The 26,355-nt window shown below is 35.6% G+C and overlaps 1 protein-coding gene and 1 long non-coding RNA gene across 3 annotated transcripts; both read left to right on the top strand.

The window, feature by feature from the left end:
• The first annotated feature begins 2,477 nt into the window (after nucleotides 1-2,477).
• Nucleotides 2,478-4,370, top strand: LOC124175276. Its single transcript, XR_006869134.1, has 2 exons — nucleotides 2,478-2,813; nucleotides 4,204-4,370. It is a non-coding gene; the product is annotated as an uncharacterized LOC124175276 (long non-coding RNA).
• Nucleotides 4,371-4,489: 119 nt separating this feature from the next.
• On the top strand, nucleotides 4,490-26,353 carry LOC124175257 (E3 ubiquitin-protein ligase AMFR-like). Of its 2 annotated transcripts, XM_046555311.1 has the most exons (7): nucleotides 4,490-4,921; nucleotides 14,421-14,678; nucleotides 17,186-17,341; nucleotides 21,587-21,909; nucleotides 22,056-22,443; nucleotides 22,648-22,889; nucleotides 22,981-26,353. In XM_046555311.1, the coding sequence occupies exons 1-7, from the start codon at nucleotides 4,655-4,657 to the stop codon at nucleotides 23,195-23,197; spliced, it is 1,851 nt and encodes a 616-aa protein (XP_046411267.1). In that variant the 5' UTR covers nucleotides 4,490-4,654; the 3' UTR covers nucleotides 23,198-26,353. The 2 variants fall into 2 exon arrangements, with proteins under 2 accessions (XP_046411267.1, XP_046411277.1); XM_046555321.1 differs by lacking the exon at nucleotides 14,421-14,678.
• The last annotated feature ends 2 nt before the right edge of the window (nucleotides 26,354-26,355 follow it).

Below are 26,355 nucleotides of genomic sequence, written 5' to 3'. Positions count from 1 at the left end.
AAGCTGTAATTCTGGTCTGTGCATTATCCAACGCTTTCAATTCGACCATCACCATGATTGAACGTATTTCTAAGAGTCTACCGTAAACACTACGAGCAGACGAAAATGAGGCGCTATTTTCGCAAGTCAAATTTTTAGTCCTCACAGGCTTTTGTCGATGGTGAATACGTGACTAAAGTATTCTTGCCGCAACTTTGTTCGTCATTAAATATTGCTCGATATCTGATGAGTGACGGAAGGGATTGTATAACCGAAATAAAACGGCAGGCGCGTACACGGCGGCCATGTTGTTTTTATACACTCGCATTTATATCCGCCTATAAATTCCGAAATATTAAAAGAAAAATTTTCTCCTCATTCACGTGCACAAATTGTGAGTTGCAGCTGACTCAGGCTATTTCACGCCGAGAATTTCAATCTAAAGAATCGCTTCGCCGTCGGAGGTTAGAAAAATATCTTTTTCATCTTCGGCAATCCGCCTGTTCACAATCTTTAGTAGAAACTTGCATAAATAGCTCGCCTGTAGTAAATACGTTCGCACAAATCACCGCTCTCAAAGGAGAACAAGTGAATACGTAGAATCATTCGGCTAATTGTGCAGCTAAGTTCAACGTATGGTTCAAACCGAGCAAAAACTTGAAGAAGACTGCCTTGAATTATTAAGTTCGCGCTGCGAGTTGCTTGACAATACTTTCACGCACCTCGGACGCAGCTTATTCGAGTTGTAAATCAGCCGTTTGGATACTTATATTATGTATGTACATCATACGTATATGTATACCGGACGATTTTCACCTCGCAGTTTAACCAATGTCGAGTCGAAATTTCGCAGAATTGTAGATGAAAAAAAAGGCAAAATATACTCCGTACTGAAATCGACTCTTGTTTCTACAGACTGTAGCAACAAGCATAATTATTATCTAAATGGCGTATTTATTGTAGATATACTCAGGTTATAACCCGTTATCGTAAATGGGACATGGCTGTACCACTTTTGATGAATGGACAGTACAACATTTTTTAATAACAGCAATATTGCACGCACAATTATTATTGTTAGTATAATTTTTTCAACAGTCTGAAGATGTGTGAAAAATCTAATGTAGTAGATAAACTTAAAATGATAACAGACGCGAATCTTTTTAGCAATTTATAATATGAATTTTACTCTGGTTCGGTTTCATTGCTTTATTTTTTTTATTTTTCCTCCACTTTTTAAGATTGTATTTATTTTTATCGTTTGATAATATTATTTACTCATGATATACACGAGCTTCTTTTATTTTCTGAGAAAATTATTCAACATGTTTTCTCATATAGCAATGAACAGACCTGTATATGTAAATAACAGTCTTTCAAGCCAATAAATAAGACTTGTTTCAATAACGTACTGATAACGACAGCGAAATTGTTACAGTAATTAATTGTTTCCTCCATTGTAATTCCTACAAAAAAAAGGTATAATTTCAGTATACTTTATTCGGAGCTAGAAATATTTTCGGTAAATATACTCTTTGTTTAGTTCTTACACATTTTCAATCAGTTTACTGTAACCGTAAATTAAATAGTAATGTCGGGTCGATAACTCAAATTCTACCTATCGCTACATGTTTGAAACAGTTTGTCTTCTTGTTCAAAGATGTCTTCGCAAATTGGCTACCTTGTAGAGCTAATGTTGAAACGTCATCGAAAAATGCCTGACCAGTACTCGGTAGGTAAGTGAGCCTAAGGCTATAAGAAGCCCTGCCAACGATCCGGTAGCTTCTTTATCGGCGGGAGCCGCTTACCACGCTATCTCATGAGAAAAAAAAAAATAAAACTGCAGTAGCGGTCTTTGGCTGGATTTTCACGGGTAGCAAAATTCTACCGTAGTATTTTGTTGCCGACTTTTTGATCAATAGGAATGCCAACACATCAGGGAAACGCTACGTAGAGTCTCTATAGAACGAATTCTAGCGCTACCTGGTGCGTGCTGAATGTAAACTACCTGTTTTCTTAGCATTCTTATTGGCCGAAAACTTGAAGGAGAAAATTGCAACCGCAGTATTTTGCTGCGCATGAAAATCCAGACTTCAACAATCTTCAGTCAACGGCGTATTCGAGACTTGAATTCCGATATCAAGTAATTGTGTTTTTTTGAATTTTATGTAACCACAACGAATTCCGTGTGATCATTGAACTAAAACAACGTTCACGGATCCTGGAAATTCATTTGAATCACAGAATTTTTCCGTTCGTCTGAATAGCGATCTACTGTTTCATTCATATTGCATTTAGTACAATGCATCTTCCCGCCTCAGTCGCTTCGAATTGCGCCATCTTAGGTTCGACAATCAAAGCGGTAGGTAGCGCTACCTGTACTGAAACGCAGGTGTCCTTCCCGTCGGTAAGTTACCGATCGATCATCGCCCGGCACCCCGCCGCTGCGGTAATCCGAACGATCCGCGCCGAAAGCTGGCTGCCGCCTAGATCACAGCACAGCCTCGGGATTGGTCTGACCGCAAAGTGAAAAAGATACGTGTGCAGTGTGCACGGGTGCCGAGTGTCAGCCGTGGCACGAGAAGCCCGAAGGTTGTCAGTCGCGTAGTCGCGATTCCGCGGCCGAAAATCCATCCCCAGTTGAGATAATAATCCCGGAACGGATTTCACACCGTATCGGTGAAAAATTAGTGCGTGGTGGGTGCAGAGTTCGGAGTTTCGCAACGTAAGGTTACAATTCCGTCGATATTATGTCAGCAGCCTCGGTGCTGCTCGTAGCGAACTGCTGTTAGGATCCAGGAGAGTTAAAATTCGCCGACTGGGTTACGACAGAGGTACGAAAATCGGTGCGGTATCAACGCGGAGAGTGATAAGAAAAAAGAAAAAAAAAAAAAACAACAAAACTCGCGCTGCTTGACCCCTGATTACGTGCATCGTATAGCTGGCAATTTATTGGTTATGTGTCGCGTAGATTTGCCGTTGAATTCTCTAAATCTCTCCTCGGTATCGAAGAAAAACTCGGCGTTACAGACGCCGCTTTGCGCGTGTGTGTATGTCCCCCCTCCCTCTCTCACTGTCCCTGCTTTCATGTCTTTCGTCCTTCTCCCTTTTTTTTTTCCACCCAATAATCACCCGTACGTATCACACAGGCAGGTAATTCTGGGAGGGGCGAATACTTAATTTTCTATATTAATACAAACTCGAATAAATCCCCCCCCTCGCAAATCCTAGATCCGCGATTATATTTATGTCCGAACAGCAATCGGAGTGAAATGACGGACACATGTAATTTCCGTATCCTAAAAATGATCAGTCGATGTAAACTTCGATGTCGAGGAAAGGATTTACCGTTGATTTAGTTTACAACCACAAGTCTCGCATATTATAATATTCATATGTGAATAACGAAATTCGATACCGAGACAAACAAACAAACGAGATATTTCTTTCCCTCCTTCCATCTCTCTCTCTCTCTCTTTCTTTCTCTCTTTTTCTGTCGACGACTCGTCTCAAATGCTTTCCCCGGATCGCCCTCCTTTCTTTTTTTTTTTTCATTATCCTCCCCCCCCCCCTATTTTCTTCTCTCCCCCCCCCCCCCCTTCCGCGTTCTCTCGACCTGTCACTTCTCTGGGTACATGCCGGACCTGCGTTTCTGTTCATCGACGCATTGACCGCAGTGCCGAGTGCACGCACCGATATATCACAGTTTGTTTTTGTTCGTCGTCTCTGTCTATTAGTTTTGTTTTATTTACAAACGTCATATAATTTTCGTCGTTGTTTTTTCGGTCCTGATCTCCGCGGTCCGAAATTTCATCTCCTCCTTCTCGGTTGAATAGCCTTAAACCCGGTGTTACATAACCTCATTATTTCGAGTCGCGAAGCCGGTCGTCATTTTTTTTTTTCTTTTTGTTTCTTTTTTTTTTCTCAAATTTTACCGGTATCCTATCAATTAAACCTCGTAGCGCGAGAGCCTGATTCATAAAGTGACAGCAGAGATATGTGAAAGATTCGTATAAATGTCATAACTTTTATACGTTCTTTTTTCCCCAAATATATGCTTTTTTTCTTTTTTTTTTTTTTACACCGTTTCGAATATTCAAGAATTGGTGTGAAAAATTGAAAAAAGAAAACGAACAAATGAGTAGTCCAAAAGTCAAAGGAGTTGTAGTAAACTGAGTAATATACCGTACAGTCAGAGTAATTTTTTGTCGCATTCGATTCCAGGTTTTTAAACTCTACCGGTGATCGTCGAACGTCGAACATACATATTAATAAATTGGGGAGTGAGTGTTGGTGTACCTAAAAATAACTACCCGCATCTATTACGAAGCGCCGCATCGACTTAAATAAACATTAAAAGCAAAGCAAGATCAAGGAGAACGAGACGCAGAGAGCCAAAAATAAAAAAGCAATTCGTCAAGTTTACAATTGTAGTAAAATACCGTGAATAATTGCCGGCGTACTTAAATATTGCAACAACAATCGTGTTTCTTTCAACCAGGTGAGAGAGAGAGAGAGAGAAAGACGAGGATCGACGAGGTGATCCAGAGAACCAAGAGAAACGCATTTGAGGTGAAACCAGCCTGTAGTGAACGGTGGTGGTGGTTGTGGTGGTTGTCAAGTAGTTGCACTTGACCCAAGTGCGATTAATTAATTATAAAAATAAAAAGTAAAAATGCCGATGGTTTTTCTCGACCGCTTGCCGGTCCCGAGCTTACGCGCTTACACCTCGATAAGCATCGCGATATTGTCATGTTCGATTTACTACGCTGCACAAATCGTCAAGGATCCAGGATGGCGGAACAATCATCCGAACTCCTTGGTCGCCGCTGTGGGAAACGCCACCGACAACAATGCATCGGCCATTGTCGATTCCAGGACCCTCGGTGTTCACATGAGGGAACTTTTTGCCTGCATGGTTCAGGAGCCGGGATGCATATGGGTGAGTTTCACTCGACCCTTGTTTTTTTCTTTTTTTATGTCACGAAGATTAAGTTAGTAACTCAACTTAAGCTAGCGTGTTTAGGAGAACTCGTTGGAAAATTGGTAGACCTTGGTGAACAAAACATACTCGCATAATTTTGAAAGCAAACTACTTGAACGTTATTCGGATGTTGCGGAGTAATGATTGATACTAACTTCAGTCTTGTCCTTTTTTTGTCATGTTGAAGTTGGGGACGTGTCGTGAAGAGGCATTTTCTCGATGCTGAGAAAAAACCGTTAATCTGTGATTTTGGAACTGTTTGAAACTCAGTAAACCGTTATAACAGGAAACATACTCATATTTCACAATCTTAGTTGCTTAAAAATCATTGTAACAAATAAGAAATTGACGATTTTATCCCCAGTGTTTCGTTGAGATAACATTCCTAACTTCAACCTCGTTAAAGTATGAGCATGAAGTTTAAGTAGCGTTACTGTAACGATGCTTGTTAATGAAAAATCGCTACTTCGTGTCTTTAAAGATTTTCGAGAATTAGTAAACCATTATAAACAGAATATAGTTTAATTTTGTAAAGCCACTTGCTTGAAAGTCGTTCTTAAATTGCCCGATAACGATGATTCGTTAGTCTGAGGTTTCGTGACGTTAGTTAACGTTACTGACTTCAGCCTGATGGACAAATCGAGTCTTATCGGCAAGAGAGACGAGGTTTTGAAATTGCTAATGTCACTGTAACGATGGATGATTAGGAAAATGGTATATTATTTATGGTGGATTAGGATGTGATTGAAATTCAGCCTTACATCCATACGGAGTCATAACGAAAGAAATATACCCACATTTTAAAAAGCCTCCTTATCGAAAGTCATTCTTCTATAATTGCGCAATAATGAATTTCTTCCTAAGGAAATCATGAGATTGTGAAATGAAAGTAGCGCGTTTTTCTGAAAACGCATCAATACGTATAAAGATAGTAGAAACCTCTCCAGAAATATGAAATTCTTAGACTATATTTTAACGCGTAAAGTAGCTTCGATATTTTTTAGCGTAAATTAGTTACCCATGACTCAACGACCGCGTCGAGGTGGATTTTTTATTTAGATAGTCGATGTCGACAAATCCGATATCATTTAGAGTTGTCACAATTTATACACGATAATGTTATTACTCGGCAAGAAATACTTATATTGTTATCCAAAGTCTAACGCGCAATCGGACCATTCGTTTAGAATTCATTTAGAAACTATATTCCTTATCGCAATCGGATAAGTAGTTTAGATTTCTCCCACTCGGGTCTTCGATATCCAATAAACAGTTTAAAAATGAAATTCTGCGTTTCAACATTGTCTTTTGAATCACAGAGGAACCTTTTTTTCCTTCAAATTCATCCTGATTACGTAAAATTTCACTTTTAAAAACGTTCTGTCTTTATTCATCGTAGCGTGTACATTCCGTGTAATATTCGTTACCACGAAAAAAAAAAAAAAAAAAAAAAACACCACGACGTGCAACATATACACAAGTAATTATACTGCTGATCACCTTGTTAATGGTAAATTTGAGACCCGTTTCTTCCCGTCTAATAATTTCGATGGCGAACTAATATTTTCTATGTAAATGTATATTTGCATGCAGCGGCACAGAATCCATTAAATATGTCATCAGATTCTAATTGTCAATGACAGAGAAGAAGAATTTCGTCACGTACATTTATAATTCTCTAAAACCATAGCAACCGCGTGGTAAATAAAATAAAAAGTTCCGCCACGTTTTACAATCGTTTTGTTACATTTTTCAACAAGTGCGGGGCTCACTTTTGCAACTTTGTTTTTTTTTTCTCAAACTACGTGCCGATGATTTATTGAACGAGATTGCTCGCGCACGCATACGATGTGCATCATTTTATAGTGCAGAATCCGCAGTACGCGTACAAGAAGAGCGGCGACTGCGCAATTACAGCAAGTAAAGAGATCACAAACTGAAATTAATCAGCAGACGATCGTCTCGCGCCTTTCTTAAAAACACGTATGTTACACACGCGCGTACGTACATATCTACCTACATTGTACGTACAAATATGTTGTTGCCGAGAAAAAGTGGGTGGATGTGACACACTTGTATGTGTGACGTATGTATGCACGTAGGTATAACCAACGTGCGCGCCAACTAGAGAGAGAGAGAGAATGTATTTGGTACATTGCGTCACTGCGACACCCGGAACATGCCAGCATAGGTACCCATATGTAATAAATACATAGGTAACAAGGTATATATATCTATGTTACATAGGCATTGCGAATGCAACGAACGAATGCCATACGTTATAGCATATACGTATCATATACGCGCGCGTGTGTGCGTGTGTGTCGTATTATGTGCATGCGACGATGATGTAAGACATGCGGGGAGAAGAGAAGAGAATTATTATATATAGAGCGACGATAGAGCGGGAAATCCAGATGTGAAATACGTTGGTATGTGTGACGATGTATACGTACGTAGAGAGAGAGAGAGAGAGAGATAGATATATATCGGAGTTTCTTCTAAATCGCAATCCTGCGCAACTCCTGCGGCAGTGATTCGCTTACGTCGGGCAGACAGACGGACAGACTCTCGTTATGACGCGATAAGATGAGACACAGACGCAACGTTAATTGTACGTGAATTTATTTCTCCCTGACCCTGTCAGCGCCTCTCGCTTCTCGCCACTGCCGCAGAAAACTGCAACACATCTTTTCCACATATGTATATATACCGTATTACATATGTTGAGCCACATTTTTCTCACACTCCGACTGCTGCAATGCGCGCGGCGTTGTCTGTGCCAAATTTTTGCAGGCACAGAGCGGCAAGAGAAGCTGATTGTGAGAATGAGAATGGATTGTTGCGACGCAACGCGATATTCTGGTATTTATCTGGCCTGTTTCTTGTTATTGTTGGTTATTTTTATATCGCCGATTCTCCGGCAACGTTGCTGGCAACTAAATCTCGACAAATAATATGTAATTTCATACGCTTAGTCGGTATTTAGTTACCGACCGAGTACAATATCACTTATCTTCAAACGAATTAAAGTCAAGAACGACGAAGAATAATAATCGATTATTTTGTCAAACTCGATCAATCGCACGACTCGGATTATTTCTCCTTGCGATCGCTATTTTTGGTTTTTTTTACTCACGTGAACTACGCTGTATGTACTTACGAAGTAACTGTACGAAGTAACTATTTTATCACGAATCGCTGATGTGAAAATAACGCAGTAAGCTCTATTCTAAATTAATTGCCGAAGAATTGTTCAAAATTGGTAAAAAACAAAAAAAAAAACTTCTGCTTCACGCGGGGGTAAAACCAAAAATTCTACACCTGCTGGACAACATGAGTAATAATTCAATTAGAGGAATACAATGCTTAGCATTATTTTTATGTGGAAAAAAAAAAAGACTGTTTTCTGAATAATTCTGTTCGGCATATTCACGTCATTGTTGCGTAGGCTTTGGATAATAGGAAAAATAAATGACATCCTACTCGGTCGGTAAAGACTGACTATAGCGTCCTCTTAAAATCAATACTTGCTATAATTTCATTCACTTTAGCTAAGGCCTTAATATGAAGGGAAGAAAAAAATGTTAATATAGGTATTCTTTCGAGTATTTCGCACTGCGATATATCATTGTCATCATTATTATCATCATTATTATAATCGACCCGTGAAATTCTTATATACGTGATATGCGATGTTTTCGGATAAAAAAATTTAAAAAAAATAAAAAAATTTAACGCTGCTGCAACACGACGTCTGCTAAAATGCGTCGACTCGGCGGTGATTCGCATCGACCCACATTTTAAAAATCCCCTTTAGATACAACAATATTTTCATTCACACGCAGAGAAGGAAAGAAGAAGAAAATTTCGTCAAATCGCATGTACTTGTACGTACATAATACATAACATAATGCGTCGCAGAATTACCGCAGCCTTGGTCCAGTGATACACTTTTCTGGCGGCAAAACAGTTATATATATATATATATATATAAACATATATACGATGTTTACACAACGCTATGTATACATACCCGGTTCGCAAATATTAACCAAATCTATTTTACCTCTCGTATCAAACGTGGGCTTTGATTATTCTCGGTATTTTTATTCGTGTGTAACACGTATGTGCTATTAATATTAACATTTGTTGGTTCCTGAACGCAATTTACCACTTACCATTTGATTAACATTGGAAAATAATTTTAGTTGTTTCTGAATTTTTTTAAATCCGCAACAAGGCAATGTACGTAAATGTCTGATACAAATTTTTTTAGGGAAATTAACAATGCTCTTCAAAAAAGTGCTCCTATAATTTTTTGACAATCAAACTCTTTCAAAAGTTATTCAAGGTTAAAGTTGAAATCGTGTAAGAATTCGATTTTTTTTAGGGCTCAACAGCGAAAATACTGGATTTATAACAGAATGTTGTCGGTTTTTTTTTTCTCTTTTTTTCCTTATACCTAAAGTATTTCGACCGCTACGAAATCGTGTTATTCAATCAGTTTTCAACTTGGGAAAATTTATTTTTTCCTAAACAAAGGTGCTTTCAAAGTGGAATTAGAAATATTACATAGTATTACTCGTAATAATTACAAAATAAATTTGCTCAAGTCGAAACCTAATAGCGCTTGAAATACTTTACAAAAATAAAAAAACAAAATAAAAAAAAAAAACCGACAGTATTTTGTTATAAATCCAATATTTTCGCTGCTAATCACGTTTATCGTTTTGCAACATACGAATTGCATATTGGGAACCGTTTCGCTTATACGATTTCATTCGGAATTACACAGCCATTCTATTCGCTGCACCTGTTATTATTATACCAGTCTCTACCGGTTTCATCATCTATCTGTAAAATATTTCGTCATCTTTGTTCGTGACTTCTTAAATCTTTTTTTTTTTTTTTCCTCTTCAACCACTTTTATTTTTCACGATAATTTTTTCTTTTAATTTTGTCTGCCCGTAGGTCATATTTTTTTATTTTATTTTTTGTTGTAATTTTTAACTTCTTTTCCGGGTGAACGTCGGTTGATTATATATATATATAATATATACATATAATATATATACACACACACACACACATATATATATATATTCACGTACCTCTTATCGCGTTTAGTTCCCACTGTTACTGTTGCAACGAACGATGGAAACCTCTCGAAAATAATATTCAACTTACGGCAATTCGCATTGCATAATAATCAACTGTACACCTGGTGTTATGCATGAACATACCTGTACATACTTATATATGTACGTACATATACGAACAATCAATCAATTAATTAAGATTAATGATTAAAATGCGTACGCTGTGTAAGTTTTATACCTGTAGTATATTTAATCGGACCTTAATTAATTACCGAAGAGCTGAATTTTCATTGATTCGTTAATTTTCCAGCAATCTGGTTGCCTCGTAAATATTTCGTTCAATTATATAATAACAATGGGAAGAAGAAATAAATATTCCTCTTTATATTAACGCTTCGTTGTTACATATGTGTGTATATATGTAGATAATAACGTCAAGAAACGTCAAGATATATTTAACTTGATCGAATAAATGATAACAACATGTAACACGATTGCAATAATCGAAGAATGTGTTAAACAAGTTGTCGGTACTAACAACGATATACGTGACTACGTTTTTCTTTTCTTTTCTTTTTTTTTATCGTTTCCGGCAATCTGATTTTTTACAGTCAGAATAGTTGTTAAAATAAATAAAATGATTACGGCTGTTGCAAAGCTTTCATCGGTTTACGTACGCGCATAATAATAAAATACAACGCCAAGCTATGTTTCTTCCTTTTTCTCGTTTACGTGCAATAAGGAAGTGATTCGCATCCCTTGACGAAGCGGGGTATTAATTATTTTTAGCAAGGCACACGCGTTTAAATAGAATGAATAATTCATGCGTATGTACAAATCTACATCGTCATCTGCCAAACCTACGTACACAGAAAATGTAAACGAACGACTCGTTTTTTCACAGGGTCCGGAAATCCCCGCGAATAATATCGCTTTAGCGATTCTCAATCATTTCGCATTAGCATCTTTCTAGCTTATGTACGCGTACATGCGTAAACACCTGTGTACACGTGTACTTTATACATATATTTACTGTGCTTGTTTGCTCATTTATAATCAACGGATTTGGAACTGCGATAAAATTGACTCATCGATTTTATACATAAAGTATATTAATTAAAGTATGTAAAAAGGTAAACCCGGCGAGATTCAGACCTTGTAACGATTTTTTTTCTCGACATTGACTATTTGTTTCACTTTTTTTTCTTTTTTTTTCGTTCAACGCAATGAAACGCAATTTAACTCTCTGTTATTTTTACAATTCATCATTTGGCTTACAGAGATCTGTAATAGTAATAACAACAACAACAACAACAACAACAATAATCGATGATATTAAGCACGAACGAATGAATGAATAAACGATCACACGAATAAAACACCGACAATAATTAATTAATTTAAAATCCTGTGGCGTAAGTATAATTAAAATGGCGTTAAGGCCACGTAGTACGTCTACCCTTACCGACCGAGCAAACTCACCCTTTTTCTTCCTTTCCTATATTACGAAAGGAACGGGTTGAAATTTCGACGGTGCATCGCTAGGTCGGTAAAGGTGGGAGTACTAAATAATCCTTGAGGAAAAATTGTATTCTTCTTGTTAAAAATTGCTAATTAATTATACACACACACACACACACATATATATATATATATATATGTGAAATTTGCGTGTAGGGAAAATGCTCGCATAATAATCATCACAGCAAGATATGTGCCGTAATTTCCGAGTAATTTCAGTGATTACTTCTTATTACGCAATTTATGTGCGAATATGAGTTACATTATACCGTTTCATAAAGTATACGGTGTAGTATGAAGATACTAAATTATACCTGGTTCAGTCTCAGCAGTCTGCGTTGGAAATATTTTTTTACTGTTGCCTGAACACGGTCCGGCGAAACCGTACTGAGGTCATTCACACCTGTACGGAAACAAAAAAGAAGAGAAAAAGTAAAAAACTATTTTCTTTTACGCACTCACAGCATATGATATATTTTTTTTTCATGTTTATATGTATAATATATATGTATATGCATATATATATTTCCGCTTTTCTTCGACTTTCACGACGCGTAACTATACGAATTTAAAGTCTAAAAAATCCAATCGAGGGTCTTTTTTTAGAGAATTTAATGCCCTGCAAGAATATGCTTGGAAATTATTTTTTTATCCTCAAACGGTTCAACAGTGACGGCATTTTTGATGAAAAAAATTTTTTTTTTTGCATTTCATTTAAATGGGAAATTTCAGATTTTCAAATTTCAATGTAAAATTTTTTTTTTATCCCTCATAATTATTAATATTATCATCATTATGTACCAACATTTCCTCATTGATCCTTGTTGCAATCTTTTTTTTTCGTCCTCTTATCGAAACTCGATTTTACGTATTGCAAGCAGAGAGCAAAAAATAAAAATAAAAAAACACTTCTCCAGTTTCCGTAGAATCGCGTTGACAAAAAAATTCTTAAATTGATTTTCCAATTTTCCGTTTTTCATTTAATTAACGCGAGAAAATAATTTTTATTATTTCCGAATTTTGTTGATCAGTAACGAGTCAATGTATATAAATGTCCGAAACATATTTCCGGAGGGAATTTAATGTCAGAAAATTTAGTTTCGAACAGTCATCATTTATCATATAATGAATTGTTTATACAAAAGATCGGATAAGGAAAAAGAAAAAGCCAAAAAAATGGCAGTTCAATTTTTAGATTTTCTTCCTCGTTATTTTGCACCGTGTATTTACTCTTTTATTTTTATTTTTATTATCTTTCTCTGTTTAAATAATATTTCACAGAAATCCGTGTATTAATTATTATTATTAAAAATTTATTATATATAATTTATTAAAATATTATTAATATTAAAAATTTAGGAAACCAACTGCGACTGTGACTTCGAAAAGATTTACATAATAAGTTTAATTTTCGAACTTCTTTTCTCGCGTGATTAGAAGCATGAGAAAATTACTAAATAAATAAATTTTGTATATGTATAACAATAGGGAGAGTATAGGACGATATTAGGAGAAACAGGAAACAAAAAAATTCGACGTTCGACGGGATCAAATTTTCGTTGGATTCTGATATTTTTTTTTCCTGCAGATTCGTTTCTTTATTCCCGGTAGTCGTGAAATTTTGAAAAATCGTGAAGTTGAATCGGAATCTAATCGAGACCCCGTAATATTGTTGCTATAAGTATTGCAATGAGTTTTACGTACTTTTTATATTAGTTTACCGTGACATGAATATGGCCTTGCTAAGAGTCCGTGACCATTTGTCCGAGTTCAAACTCTCTCTCTCTCTCTCTTCATGACAAATAGGATAAGTAGGATCAAGTCGATAGAATAAGTTTAAATTTAATCACCTTACGAAATCGAAAAAAACTTATGTAACGCCAGAAATATAATCAATCAATCTCTCTCTCTCTCTCTTTCTCTCTCTCTCTCTCTTTCTCTTTTTTTCTCATAATTCACAATACCATCGACCAGTGAAAACTACGAGGCGAAGTAAAACAGCGGAATTTAAAATTTTCTGCTTTTATTTTTCCTCGTAAAATTTATTTCAAGTTTTCCAAATCACTTGTGCGTGCAGAAACGTTTTAATACTTTAAAAAGTTGGAATGAAATATATACACATATGCATAGATATTATATAACTTGTTAATCGCAGACGTTCATGATTTTATCGAGGCATTCGAAATCGTAATTCGAAATTCCGGGTTCATGTTTAACTTTTTTTGAACAACTACACTTTTTTTTAACTACTCTGAGAGTAAAAGAAAAAAATTAAAAACAAATAAAAGACAATACAAAGGCCGACTTCTTTCGGCTGCAATATCAATTTTTATACAATCACTGTATGTAAAATTACAAAAGCTGTCGAGCGGTGAATTTTTTTACTACCATTTACATATCTTAATAATAATGATGATGGTATTGCGGTTATTAACGCTCGGGATATACGTTGCGTCAGTATTCACAATAATATGACGTTTTTACTCTTCACGCGGATTCCCATTCATAAACGCGGCAACTGATTCTCACCTTATGACGTATGTAGATATACGGATTAGATAAAAATCTCGTATACGTGCAACGCTATGTCACACATATACATATACATATGTATGCATAGTTGGTAATTGCTGCAGCAACAAGTTTCCTTCAATGAATCACGAGACTCGTGACGAAAGGAATTATTGTACTTTCTCCAACGTGTAACATGCAACGGATTGAATAAAAGTGATGAAAAAAGACATGTAGTTAAATAAAATATCACGAGGTATTTGTTGCGGAGATGACTAAAGTATGTTTCTGCTTTTCTTTTTTTTTTTTTTTGTGCTTTACAGACGCTGATAAACATGGCGTACTGCGTATTGATACTCGTCGGTAAATCTATCCAGAAATTGGTTTTCGGCGAGCTTCGAGTTTCCGAACGACAGCACCTTAAGGATAAATTTTGGAACTTCGTTTTCTACAAGTTCATATTCGTCTTCGGTGTACTCAACGTCCAGTACATGGACGAGGTCGTGCTTTGGTGCGCCTGGTTTACGGCTCTTGGATTTTTGAGCCTGCTGAGTCAGTTGTGCAAGGATCGTTTCGAATATGTGAGTATAATGAGTGATGAAAACACTGCACGATACTTTGGTTTGGTTTTCCATTTATATTTTTCTTTTTCTCTCTGTCTCTCTCCTGCTTTTATAATTCGAAGGGAAGAAGATGAATATGAAAAACGCAATATTATCTAAATTTTTGTCACTAGTCAAGGCTTTTTTCAAATTAAACTTCGACCATTAGTCCAGGGTGGCCACTGGTCGGGGAATTCTGGAAAACCTGGAAATGTCATGGAATTCTGAAATTGTGGAATAGTCAGGGAAATGTCAGGGAACCGTTTATTATATATATATATATGTATTATTTTTTTTTCATACAAATACGTCCCAGAATTTTTTTAAGCTTTAGACAAGTTAGATGGAATACAAATGTTTTTTACCATCGGCGAAAGGTTCTCTTGAAAACTTTGAATATTCCTAAATGTTACCTTACAAAAGATTGCGCGCATCGGATAGATGGGACAGTCTGACCCAATTAGTGACGGTTCGTACTGTCGTGAAAAGGAAAAAGAAGAAAATGATGTTGAAAATGCGTTTATTGCCATCAATTTGCTGTAAACCAATTTTTCCGAATTGGTCGGGGAAAATTATAAAATTTTTTGTCTGGGGAATTTCGTGATGGAGATTTAGCGGCCTCCCTGTAATTACATCTGTACGTGTAAATAAAATAGATATCAATTCATCCGAAATGTTATTTTTTTTTTTTCTTCTCTCTCGCTCTCTTTCACGCTTTACGCAATCGTCTAGCCTCAAGGTGAAAGAAACTGTCTCATCTAATTGCCGCTAAATAATCCAATAAGCAGCTGGACGATCCAATAAGTATCTTATACGTGCACAGTCTAGTTGCATGGTTGTATTATGTTGTCTATTAGGCATCTTTTCCTCTTACAAACAGTTTATTATTGTATATTTACTGTGGTATTAAAATGAAACTTTTTCTTTTCATTTTTATACATCGTATTTGATGTTATTCTGCAGCCAAAAATCTACAATATGTTTATTCGAATTAGTCCGATCGATATTTCTCTTTGTAAATGAGCCTTGAATTATTTGTACCTATATGTCAAGAAATTTTTATATACCCATTGTAGATTTCAACATATTTTAACCCGCATAATTGGCGACGATAGCAGTTTTAAATTTCATCTCTGCTGTAATCTATTTATCTAATGAAATACGGAGAATTAATAAGTTCAAAAAAAAAAAACTGCACAGTATATATAAATATATAACGCGATTAAAAGTTTTTCATCATCCCCCTATTACTGTTATATAAACTGCAATCAGCTAATAAATACACATGCCAAAACTTTCTCTCTCCCCAATATGTTTAATCTACAGAATAATAATAACTATTATAACTATTCGCTTAAGTTTATATTTAAACTTTGGTATTAATTGGCATGCCGGGATAAAATAGCGCGCATTCTATTTACACGGGACATAGTAATGCACGAAATGTGGCCGCAGATGCGATAAACCGGTGCCAATAATTTGTCAGTTATACAATGTATATATACATTATTGGTATGCATGTACAAGCTGTTGGCAGGTATACATGGTCTTGCATAATTGTATATAACAAATGCTAGCAGCTACGAATATTTTCAAACACCTTTTTTGGCAAAACTATTAGATACAGCCGAACGGTCTAGCGAAATTTTTTGTGCAGAGCTCGTCGATATCTTGAAACTCTCGACTTTCCGAATTGGCTTACAAATGTCATTGTATCTCCGAAACTATCGATCTGGTTGTAATAGAATATAGCCGATAACCTAGCCTAACGTTGTAGCTATAAACAGAAAAAATAGGTCTCAATTTCGGTTCAGCAGTTTTCAAGTTATAAGCGAACGTACGAAGAGATAGACAGACGCAAAGACGTTGCGTTTTATACTAACGGATTTTATTTTTTTTTTCTTTCTTTTAAGAATCTGTTCGTAGCGCGCGCCATTCGACTTCCTTAATTTTCATTGGCTGGCATCTATTCTCGCAGCCTGAAGCAAACATTCCTTGGAAAAAAACAAAATCCCTAGATTCTTCCGGTTGACAAGTGACAGTCAACCATAACCTCTCGATTTCCATATTACAGTGCTGTCGCCTGTTGAGTTACCACGCTGGTTACATTTTTACGAAGTTGGCTGCGCTTGTAAACTAGACGAGTAGCAATTGTCGAGAAGAGATGAAAAAGAAGAACAGATGTGACACGTGTGTTATTATTTTACTGTACATAGATTCGCTCCAGTGAAAATGTCGAAAAATAATCGCCGCTATTGCAGCCAAATTGCAAATTACGACCGAGAAGATGAATTTTCACACTCGTCACTCGAAACCTGTGTATTAAATTTATACATTTACAATTCGACGATGACGTTGATGACGGTGTCAAAAGTTAATTCCGCACCATCATTATTATTTATTTTTTTTCACCTACTTGGTTATGTTCACTTACAATAATTAATTGATGAACGATTTTCACTTGTCTTTTTTTTTCAACTTTTCAGCTCTCCTTCTCGCCGACGACTCCCGGCTGGAGTCACGTCCGACTTTTGGGCCTCCTTACCGCCATCCTGGCTCTTTCGTCATTCATGTTGTTGATGTGCGTCGCGGCTGGTTTTTTCTTCGTATCTTTCAACACGTTTGCTTTTATGGCAGCCGAGGTGAGCTTTTGACAATAATAATTAAATAATGATAACAGTAAGATTATAACAACAACAAAGATAATAATAACAACGATTATAGAAATATTTAAAGAAATTAAACATATTATCACAGAACTGATAAGTAAGGGCATTGTTGTTGTTGTTGTTGTTATTATTATTCACGGTGTTTGGTTTTCCCTCTCTTTTCTTACCTTATCTTTATTGCACGAGGTTTAATTATAATAGTCTTATTTTCCAATATATTCATTCGGTTTTTGAACCCCCTGTGTCTGTAATATATGTATAGTATAGGTGTATGCATCGCACGGTTTTCCGCTTCGTTGACGCGTGAAAACGATCAGCTGGAACAGCCCCACGGATATTGAAACATAGCTGGGTGTTAAATAATATGATAATGCGATTATAGATTTTTCTTTTTCTCACCCTCGATATAAGCTCGAGCTTGAATAAAAAAATTTCAATTATTTTTATCGTCATGCGTAAGATTTAAAAAAAAAAAAAAAAAACACGGATCAACGTTATCGTACAGTGTAAATCAGATCTTGAGGGTCTGAAATTTCGTTTAGTAATTTTTCATAGGTTTCATTTTGTTTATAATTCAACAATATTCAAAAGCCATATGGTTGATCATTTGTTTTCCATATATTATTCTATACTAGTCTTTTCGTATTCGCTGCGACTTTTCAGTCATTATACAGAAAATAATACACGAAAAGAAAGGAAAAATTATTTTTATCTCCGCCTCAATATTTGTCATATCAAATTATTATGCAATAATATCAAAGTGATCATCTATTCGCGTATCGTATTTATATTGATCGAATTCGATCGGTTCGAATGAAATATTGAACTTTAGTCCTAGTAGCGTAAACCAGTCTTTTTTTCCTTTAAGCATACGTAACTATTTTTATCGTTATTCGCGAGCGAAAATATTTCGGGATCAAGCGAAAGAATCATATGATTTTTGAAGTTATACTTCTTTTGGCGCGTTATGAAAAACTGATGAGAGTGAAATTTCAAGATGCGCGCGCATCACTGTAACGCAAAATTAACAGGATGAAGTTGCCCACTCAACCGAATTCATTAAGTCTCGAAAAAAAGCTAAATATTTATCCACATGGTTTTAGTTTTTACAGTCACAACACGTGTTTTATTTTCATACAAGTGCGAATTATATATGTGGCAATAAAATATATTCAGTAGTGATTTAAATTGAATATTTGGATTAATATTATTTACTATTTGTGAATATTAGTGAAAAAATTGTGCTAAAATACTTTTTCAAGTGCTCCAATATAATTGAGGTTAGTTATCCGTATGTATTATTTATTGATATAAATTAAAATATCATTATTTAATATAATTAATACTAAATATTATTAAATTATCAATGTTGAATATTTATTATTGGTTTTTTAATATTTACAAAATAAAGAAATAAATTTAATAGAACATTTAATAAAAAGTTCGTGACAAAAATTTAATAGATTATTTAAATATAATGTAAGACATCCGTTATTTGTTTTATTGTTTTTTATTACACACTTCTTTTCTTTATCATTGTGTGACAGAAGATTTTGACATGTTGTGTATTTTTTAATGATGCCAAAGAAGTATAACTTCTCACGCGCGTACATAAGTACACGCACCCATTTTTTTCAATGTTTTCAAAGAGGAGAAAGAAAAAAAAGATTTCACCCGTCAACGTTTTAATTATGATCTCGAAAGTCATACGAGTGAAAAGTTGTCGGGCTCGACCATCAAGGCCAGAAAAATTAATCGCTAAGCTATCGCTTTTAAACATTCACATTTTCTTGCAACTATCCAAACGTTGTTCGTAGTCGAATAAAACATGCGCGATAAGTAAGTAAGAAGGATTCGATGTGCGCGTCATCGAATTCTTTATACGACTAGATTATTTCTTCTTCTTCTCAATCGGAGAATTTCTAAATTAACGAAATATAACGAGAAGGAATATTTGGTCGTGATTTTCGATGATTTCTTAGGAATTGTTTTAACGCTTTTATACGCACGCATAACTTGCGGCTTCCTGTCGTCGGGAATTTGAAATCGATTCCCGAATAGCACTTTGATATTCAGAACCAGTTATGCATGTACTCCTACGGATGTTAATTCAGTCTCTTATCTCCTAGGTGTAAATAATCAGATGGAAGCTGGATGTTTTTCTACTTGTTTCTTTTTTTCTTCGAACCAGTTTATAGCCGACGGCAATTTTGGAATAAAAAATTTCGTGTAAATTTCAAAAGTCACGATGTCGCGTCACTTTATCAAATATTTGATTACTGCTGGATCAACGAGAATCGGGAATATTACAATATTGCGAATCCGTCGAGATACGGTTTCTTCGAAATGTATCCGCGTGAAAAAATTTGTTTTTGCATTATACGAAGACGTAAAAGAGCTGAAACGTGTTTTCTGTACTAATTTTATCGTTTTCCTTGTAAGAAACTCGAGAAGTATTTGTCATTTTGGAAACTCGTCGCAGAAAATGAAAAGAAGAAAAAAAAAACCTCAACATCTTCATTCACCATTTTCTTTTTCTTTTCATCCCCATGTCTTATTATATTCGTACACGTCACATTTCACCAGTTGACATTCATTCTGTCCAACAGTTCTTATTGATTATTCAAACACCGCGCTGTTTCTCACAGTTCGTTACGTATTATATGTATCATAATTTCGGCATGCGAAATTCCACATTCGATTTCAATTCACGATTATTCAAATGTAATTCAATGGCGTGGAGCTCTGGAGAATTATCGACGACTCGAATAGTCGTTTCCATAAGTCAGATCGTTGTCATTGATTATTTTTATGTATCGAACAGATGAAATAAAACCGTTGCGGTGTAACTGTTGATGCTGTTTCAGGAATACCACTTTTTTCTTTTCTTTTATCTTTTTGTTTTATTCTTTTTCTTTTTATCTCAACGAGTTTGTAATCGTTGTACATACATATTTGTGCATTGGAACGAATAACATTATTTCTTCAACTTGATCCAATATTTATACAGCAAACAAAGATGCAGTAAACAATTCGCGAACAAACACTTTTAACATTCGTCTTCATTTGTTAGTTATGTTATTTATCTCGCACTGGTGTTGTTTGTGCAAAAATTTTCGTTTGAACTGTCTTTGCCTGCTGATGATGCGGCGAATAAATCAATTAAATCACTGTGCGAATTTCGACCTCGTTTTATGATACAATGTAGAATTTGATTTATTGATTTAGTTCAAAGCGACTCGCGGTATGGATAAAAATTGTGTAACGAGCAAAAGGCGAAAATTACCACGTTTTTTATACGGGATTTGGCGCAAATCAGAATATTATTCATCAAGTTTTTTTTTCCGCCTACTTTGACTCTTAATTAATTGCCTGTAGACTTGATATTCTTAGTATTTACAGATTTCCAGAAATTATTTAAAAGTATGAAACACCAGTGAATTCTAGTCTCTTCAAGACTTCATCAGAATTAATGCCAATAAGAGAAAGCGAGGTGGAAATTTCGCATGTTACAGAATCTAAAGTGATATAAATTTTGAATAACATTTACTGACACCTATTAGGAGATATTTGTAATTTCTGACATGAATAATCAACGAATAAATCCGCTGCGATGATTTGAAAATTTTAGAAAGTATTTAGTGCCAGCATTGCATCTCGAACACGATCCTTGGCATTGCGGATAATGTATCGAAACAGTTTCACCTCGACGAATATGGAACGAAACTAATAATAAAAAACGATCAACAGTCGGTACTGTTCATTGTTTTCAATGCCGTTGGAATACGATTTATGCACAGATAAATAAATTGATGTCGAGCAACTTTACTGCATAATCATCATCTGGTTTTATCTTTTTTCTTTCTTTCTTTGCCGTTTAATCAAGTATGACAGATTAATGTTCGTCAATAACAATTCTTTTTCATATATCCAACGTATTAAATTGCTTGTAAAAAATACTTTTCACCATTTCCGTTTCATACTCCGAGCGTATAATTTTAGCTGAAAATTGCAAAGAGCGATTTGTGTTTCACAGTCAATTTTCCCGGTATTTTCAACTCGATTCTTCAAAAATCCCCTTTACAATATAAAATCTGGACAAATATTCGACCATGGATATCAAAAATTCTAGAAAGTGATCCTGAATTCTGAATATCAAAATGGAAAATAAACTTCTTTAGCATAATATTCACACTTTGTTACTCCTCTTTGTTTCAGTGCATTCTATTGGGAGTGAGAACGATCCACGTTATGCTACGCTATGCGATACATCTGTACGACACCCGAGGAGCTGGTAACACATCGCCACGTTCCTGGGATAAGCGAGGTCCGCTAGCCTATTACACAGAATTAACTTCGGAACTTACCATACTGGCCGTAGACTTCCTTCACCACGTTCACATGCTGCTTTGGAGTAATATATTCCTGAGCATGGCTTCTCTTGTTATTTGTATGCAGCTCAGATATCTATTCCACGAAATTCAACGGCGTATAACAAAGCATAGAAATTATCTTGCTGTGCTTAGTCACATGGAACAAAAGTAAGTTGGTTTTAATTAAATGTACAGAAGCTAAGATTTTCATTTAAGTTTCAGTCTGTAATATTCAGAGTCGAGAGAGGTTACATGCAAGAAAGTTACTATTAAGGTCACCGTTGAATTATCCTGACAAAATTATTTCTTCTCAGCTATCCGATGGCGTCGCAAGAGGAACTAGCAGAGAATTCCGACAACTGTGCTATTTGCTGGGAGAAAATGGAAACTGCTCGGAAACTGCCTTGCGGACATTTGTTTCACAACTCGTGTCTACAGTCTTGGTTAGAGCAGGACACTTCTTGTCCCACATGCAGATTGGCCCTGAGTATGCAGGCCAATCACAGGGAAAACGCTCCTGAAATACCCTCCGAGTCCCCCACACCTGCACGTCGTAACGATAATCACTTCTTCCACTTCGACGGATCCAGATACGTCTCCTGGCTGCCCAGCTTCTCCGTCGAGGTCACCCACAACAGGATCAGAGGCGATATTTCTGCCTTGGCGCACACCAACTCACAACTTGATGCTATGGCCAGACAAGTGAGACAGATTCTTGACGTTTCTTTGCTGTTTCTTTTCTTATTGTTTGAGAGATCAAAGTTGAACTGATTCTCCGGGTTCGATGGCAACAGGTTTCAGATTAATGAAATGCGTTCGGTTCATCGCTGAATAATAAAATTACCCAACTTTTGGCCCCATTTGAAGTTCGCTCCTTAAATTGCAATGGCTGCTTTTCAATTTCAGGTTCAACAATTGTTTCCCTATTATCCTCGCAACGTGATTCTCGAGGACTTGAGAGGGACTCGATCGATCGAAATCACAATTGAAAACATTCTGGACAGTAGACTTTTGCCCCCGCACCACGTTATTGAGGAACCGGAAGCGGAGCCTGCGACTACGACGCAAACCACGACGGCTCATATCTTGCCCATTCCTTTGGTCCAGGACACCTTGGATCCGAGACTCGATATACCAGCCGCTGATAGGTAAGCTTGTGCAAAGAATTTTCAGCATTGTTGTGATTTTTGTATTTGTCTCTGAGTTTGTATTGATGTATAATAAACTTGGCAACTTCAGCGGAGAAGAGCCGTCTAATCTTGGCGGACGATTCTCGAAATCGTCAATGGAAAGGGAAAGGATCCTGCAGCGTAGGAAAGAGCACATGCTTCTGACGGCTCGTCGGAAATACTTTGAGAGACATCCGCATCATAACGAGTCTGATACATCGTTGGACGTTTCGTCACCGGTGAATCTGAACAACGTTACGCCGAGGATAAGTCTTTCTCATAACTGAATAGAAGCCACCGCAATGCTTGCCAGATCGCAGTTTATTAATCTTTGACTATAAAACACAGTTCAGATTGTCGATGCGATCGAGCTGTGAATGATTTAGTCTAGACGAACTCTCTCGTTAATTCATCTCCGTTTTACAAATTCGGTGGAGAAAGAGAGCGAGAGTGAGAGGGAGAGAAAGGAGAGAGAAAAAAAGAGGTAAGCTCACGAGGAGAGAAAATCATCATTTTAATACTCGCGCTGAGGGATGATATCTACTGTTGGAGCCTCGCTGCTTTTCATTTAATGATAATATATGTAAAAAGATTTAAAAAGTTTCACTGTTTTACCTACCAGATTTAGCTTTGTGCGATTTACTGCTCATGACAATGCGAGTTTTACACAATTTCGAGGCCCGAGAAATTTTTCTTAATTCTGTTCGATGGTTCCGAAGAAAGTAGATCACTTTACGATTTGCTACGGCTTCAACCATTCAATATTTCATCCATACTCGATGTGCGTCTGTCGCAGGGTTATTGATACACTTTGAGAAACGGTTATGGATATTTCGTTGTACGGATGGTTGTTTTATTCTGAATTTTATCGAACCGAAAATTTCATTCTGAAGGCATGGAAACTGTGAAGGTATAATAGACGTTCCTACAGTTGAAGATTTTTGGCGGTTGCCCACATACTGCGAAATAGATCATTTTTAGCATCGCAGACGTGCTTATAATGCTCTACGTGTACACATATGTTATACCACCCAGTAAACACGACGTTATACATGATCAACAATGGCTCACTAATAAATTAATAAATGTTATAATGCGTGTTTCGGCATAATCGTTAAGACTTCATTTAATTTATTCAAAAGACAAAAGAGAACAATTTTTCTCCCTCATATTCTGATGATATTGTACACTATATATTTCGTCATAATAATAGTTAGATAATTAGTTCTGTGTTTCACTAATCAAATCCCAGTTTCAATCGCTTTCCGTTCGCTTTACGGATCATAGGGTGCATTATACTCTTGTCAATTTCGGACCTGAGAAATTATATGGTTGTCTCGTCAACTTTCACGTTGTTACTACTTATGTAGCGAGTCCGATCAAACTGTTTCTTTATTCTCAACGATTTTGTCTTCTACTTTATTATCACGATTCCCTGTGTCCAGTCTACGTGTGAAATTGCTAAATAAATGAAAATGAACAAGTCGAGGGTACCCGACTGTAGAGAAAAATATATTGAATAATTTTCTTGCGCAAGCATAATAGTACCTGAAGTGAGATTATAAATCATTTGATTTTTACTTTTGAAATTAATATCATTTGGTTTTATAATTACTTTTATTCTTACAATCTTCCATCTATTTCACGTAAATTTGCCAAAAATTATTTAGAAAAAAAAAAAAAAATACACGTCTGTAAATTGAAACAATTTGCCAAATGCAATTGTTACGACTGTGGAAACGCGAAGTTTGTTTGATCTTGAAATTCTTGTGTGCATCTGTAATCATTGTATCATCATCCCCTACTAATCTTAAGAACAGAGAGTGAGAGAGAGATAGAATATTAGAAAAAAGTTCGCATATTTTGGTACCATAGTTTTATCGTTGCTTTCAACCATAGAAGTTACCGTTGAGATCTCTTACGACGTGTCTTTTACATTATTGACTTACTACTTTCGAGAAAGAGAACATCTCAGCCCATCTGCGTCCAAAAGAGGATAAACGCGGAATAAAAGGAGTTGCTTGATTTAAATTCGTATAGATATTATCGCGGCAAGCATAGTTATATGAAGTATCGTACCAAATTTAGTTGAAAGCATAGCAGCAGTATATATATACAGCAGTTGAGACATGCGGTGACGTGATATATCACGACATAACATAATATAATACATGTACCTATAACATCACTTGATATAGTCCTGAAGCAAATGCTGATTCCTTAGCTTTGTAGTATGCTATTTATTTTTGATTAAGAGATATAATGAATAATTTAAAGATTTAAAAAAAAAATATATATATATATGAAAATAAAAGTTGAAAAAAATGTGCGAGTTGTGCATAACTATTTTTTTCTCTTTGTGTTTCAACGCTGGATTTGAAGTTTAAAAAACGATCCTAGCTTGTTTTTGTGATACAATTAAAGTCTACATGTAATGAACATGTTTCTTATAATTATTACTGTTATTTTTTTCATTATTATTGCTACTAATATTATGTAATTATTTCGCATAATTTTTATTATCATTTTCATTTTGAGCTTGCATATTTAATGTATAAAATGATAAATTTGGAATAGAAATTTTGTATAGACAATAGTGTTACACCAATTTTTCACTCATTTTCGTTTTACACTACTCTATTTGTTTTACTCAATAGTACGTTATTGTAAACAATTATTCGAATATTTATTTTCTAGACGTGATAAGTAATTAGTTAATAATAAATAACTGATAATAAGGATGAAAAGAAAGAAAAATAGATGAGTATCAAGAAAAAATAAATAAATATTGTTGTGGAAATACAACTCCTTGTGTATGGCGATAAGCCAGTTAGAAAATAAAATTGGGCTTTGTGTGCCAGTTTTTTAAAAACATGAGTAGTCAACATATTTGAATTCACGATTTTACGAGACGCAGTCGATTCCTTTCAATAAAAATTAAATATGAACCAGTACAGGAGGAAGCAAAACAAGAAATGAAAGAACTCCATAGACAATAACGCTCTTCTTCAAGATTTACTTATTGCGTCCATTAATTGCGAATCTGCGGTAGACAGTTGGTAAAAAAAATTTATTTCAAGAATATCGGTGAATTACCCTAAACATAATTTGAAACTTGTATTTAAGTTGACAACCGCATATTATATTAGAGTTTAAATTTTGAAAAACTGTCACAATATCACTAATAAGACATATTGTACATCAGTTCCTCCATGATGTGTTGTAAATATAAATTAATTTAAAATGATTGCGGTGTTTTTTGTTCACGTTTACCCAGAAATTATGTGACACGGGCAAACAACAGGAGTACAGAACAAAAAGGAGAACTTATCTGGTATTAAATATGTTCAGCGTGCAGAATTCACGAATGTTCACCCTGATAAGCAGAGCAACAATTGCACTCGTAAAGAAGTTGAGCCAGTGTAGTATAAATGGAGATTGCATG

The sequence above is a fragment of the Neodiprion fabricii genome, chromosome 1 (assembly GCF_021155785.1).
Source record: "Neodiprion fabricii isolate iyNeoFabr1 chromosome 1, iyNeoFabr1.1, whole genome shotgun sequence".
Taxonomy (NCBI): Eukaryota; Metazoa; Arthropoda; class Insecta; order Hymenoptera; family Diprionidae; genus Neodiprion; species Neodiprion fabricii.
This window is presented reverse-complemented; position numbering and strand designations above follow the sequence as displayed.

Excerpts from the sequence above, each read along its gene's own strand:
- LOC124175257 (XM_046555311.1), top strand. The coding sequence starts at position 4,655 with ATGCCGATGGTTTTTCTCGACCGCTTGCCGGTCCCGAGCTTACGCGCT. Across the intron at positions 4,922-14,420 it reads AGGAGCCGGGATGCATATGG|ACGCTGATAAACATGGCGTA; the intron begins GTGAGTTTCACT and ends TGTGCTTTACAG. Across the intron at positions 22,890-22,980 it reads GATATACCAGCCGCTGATAG|CGGAGAAGAGCCGTCTAATC; the intron begins GTAAGCTTGTGC and ends TGGCAACTTCAG.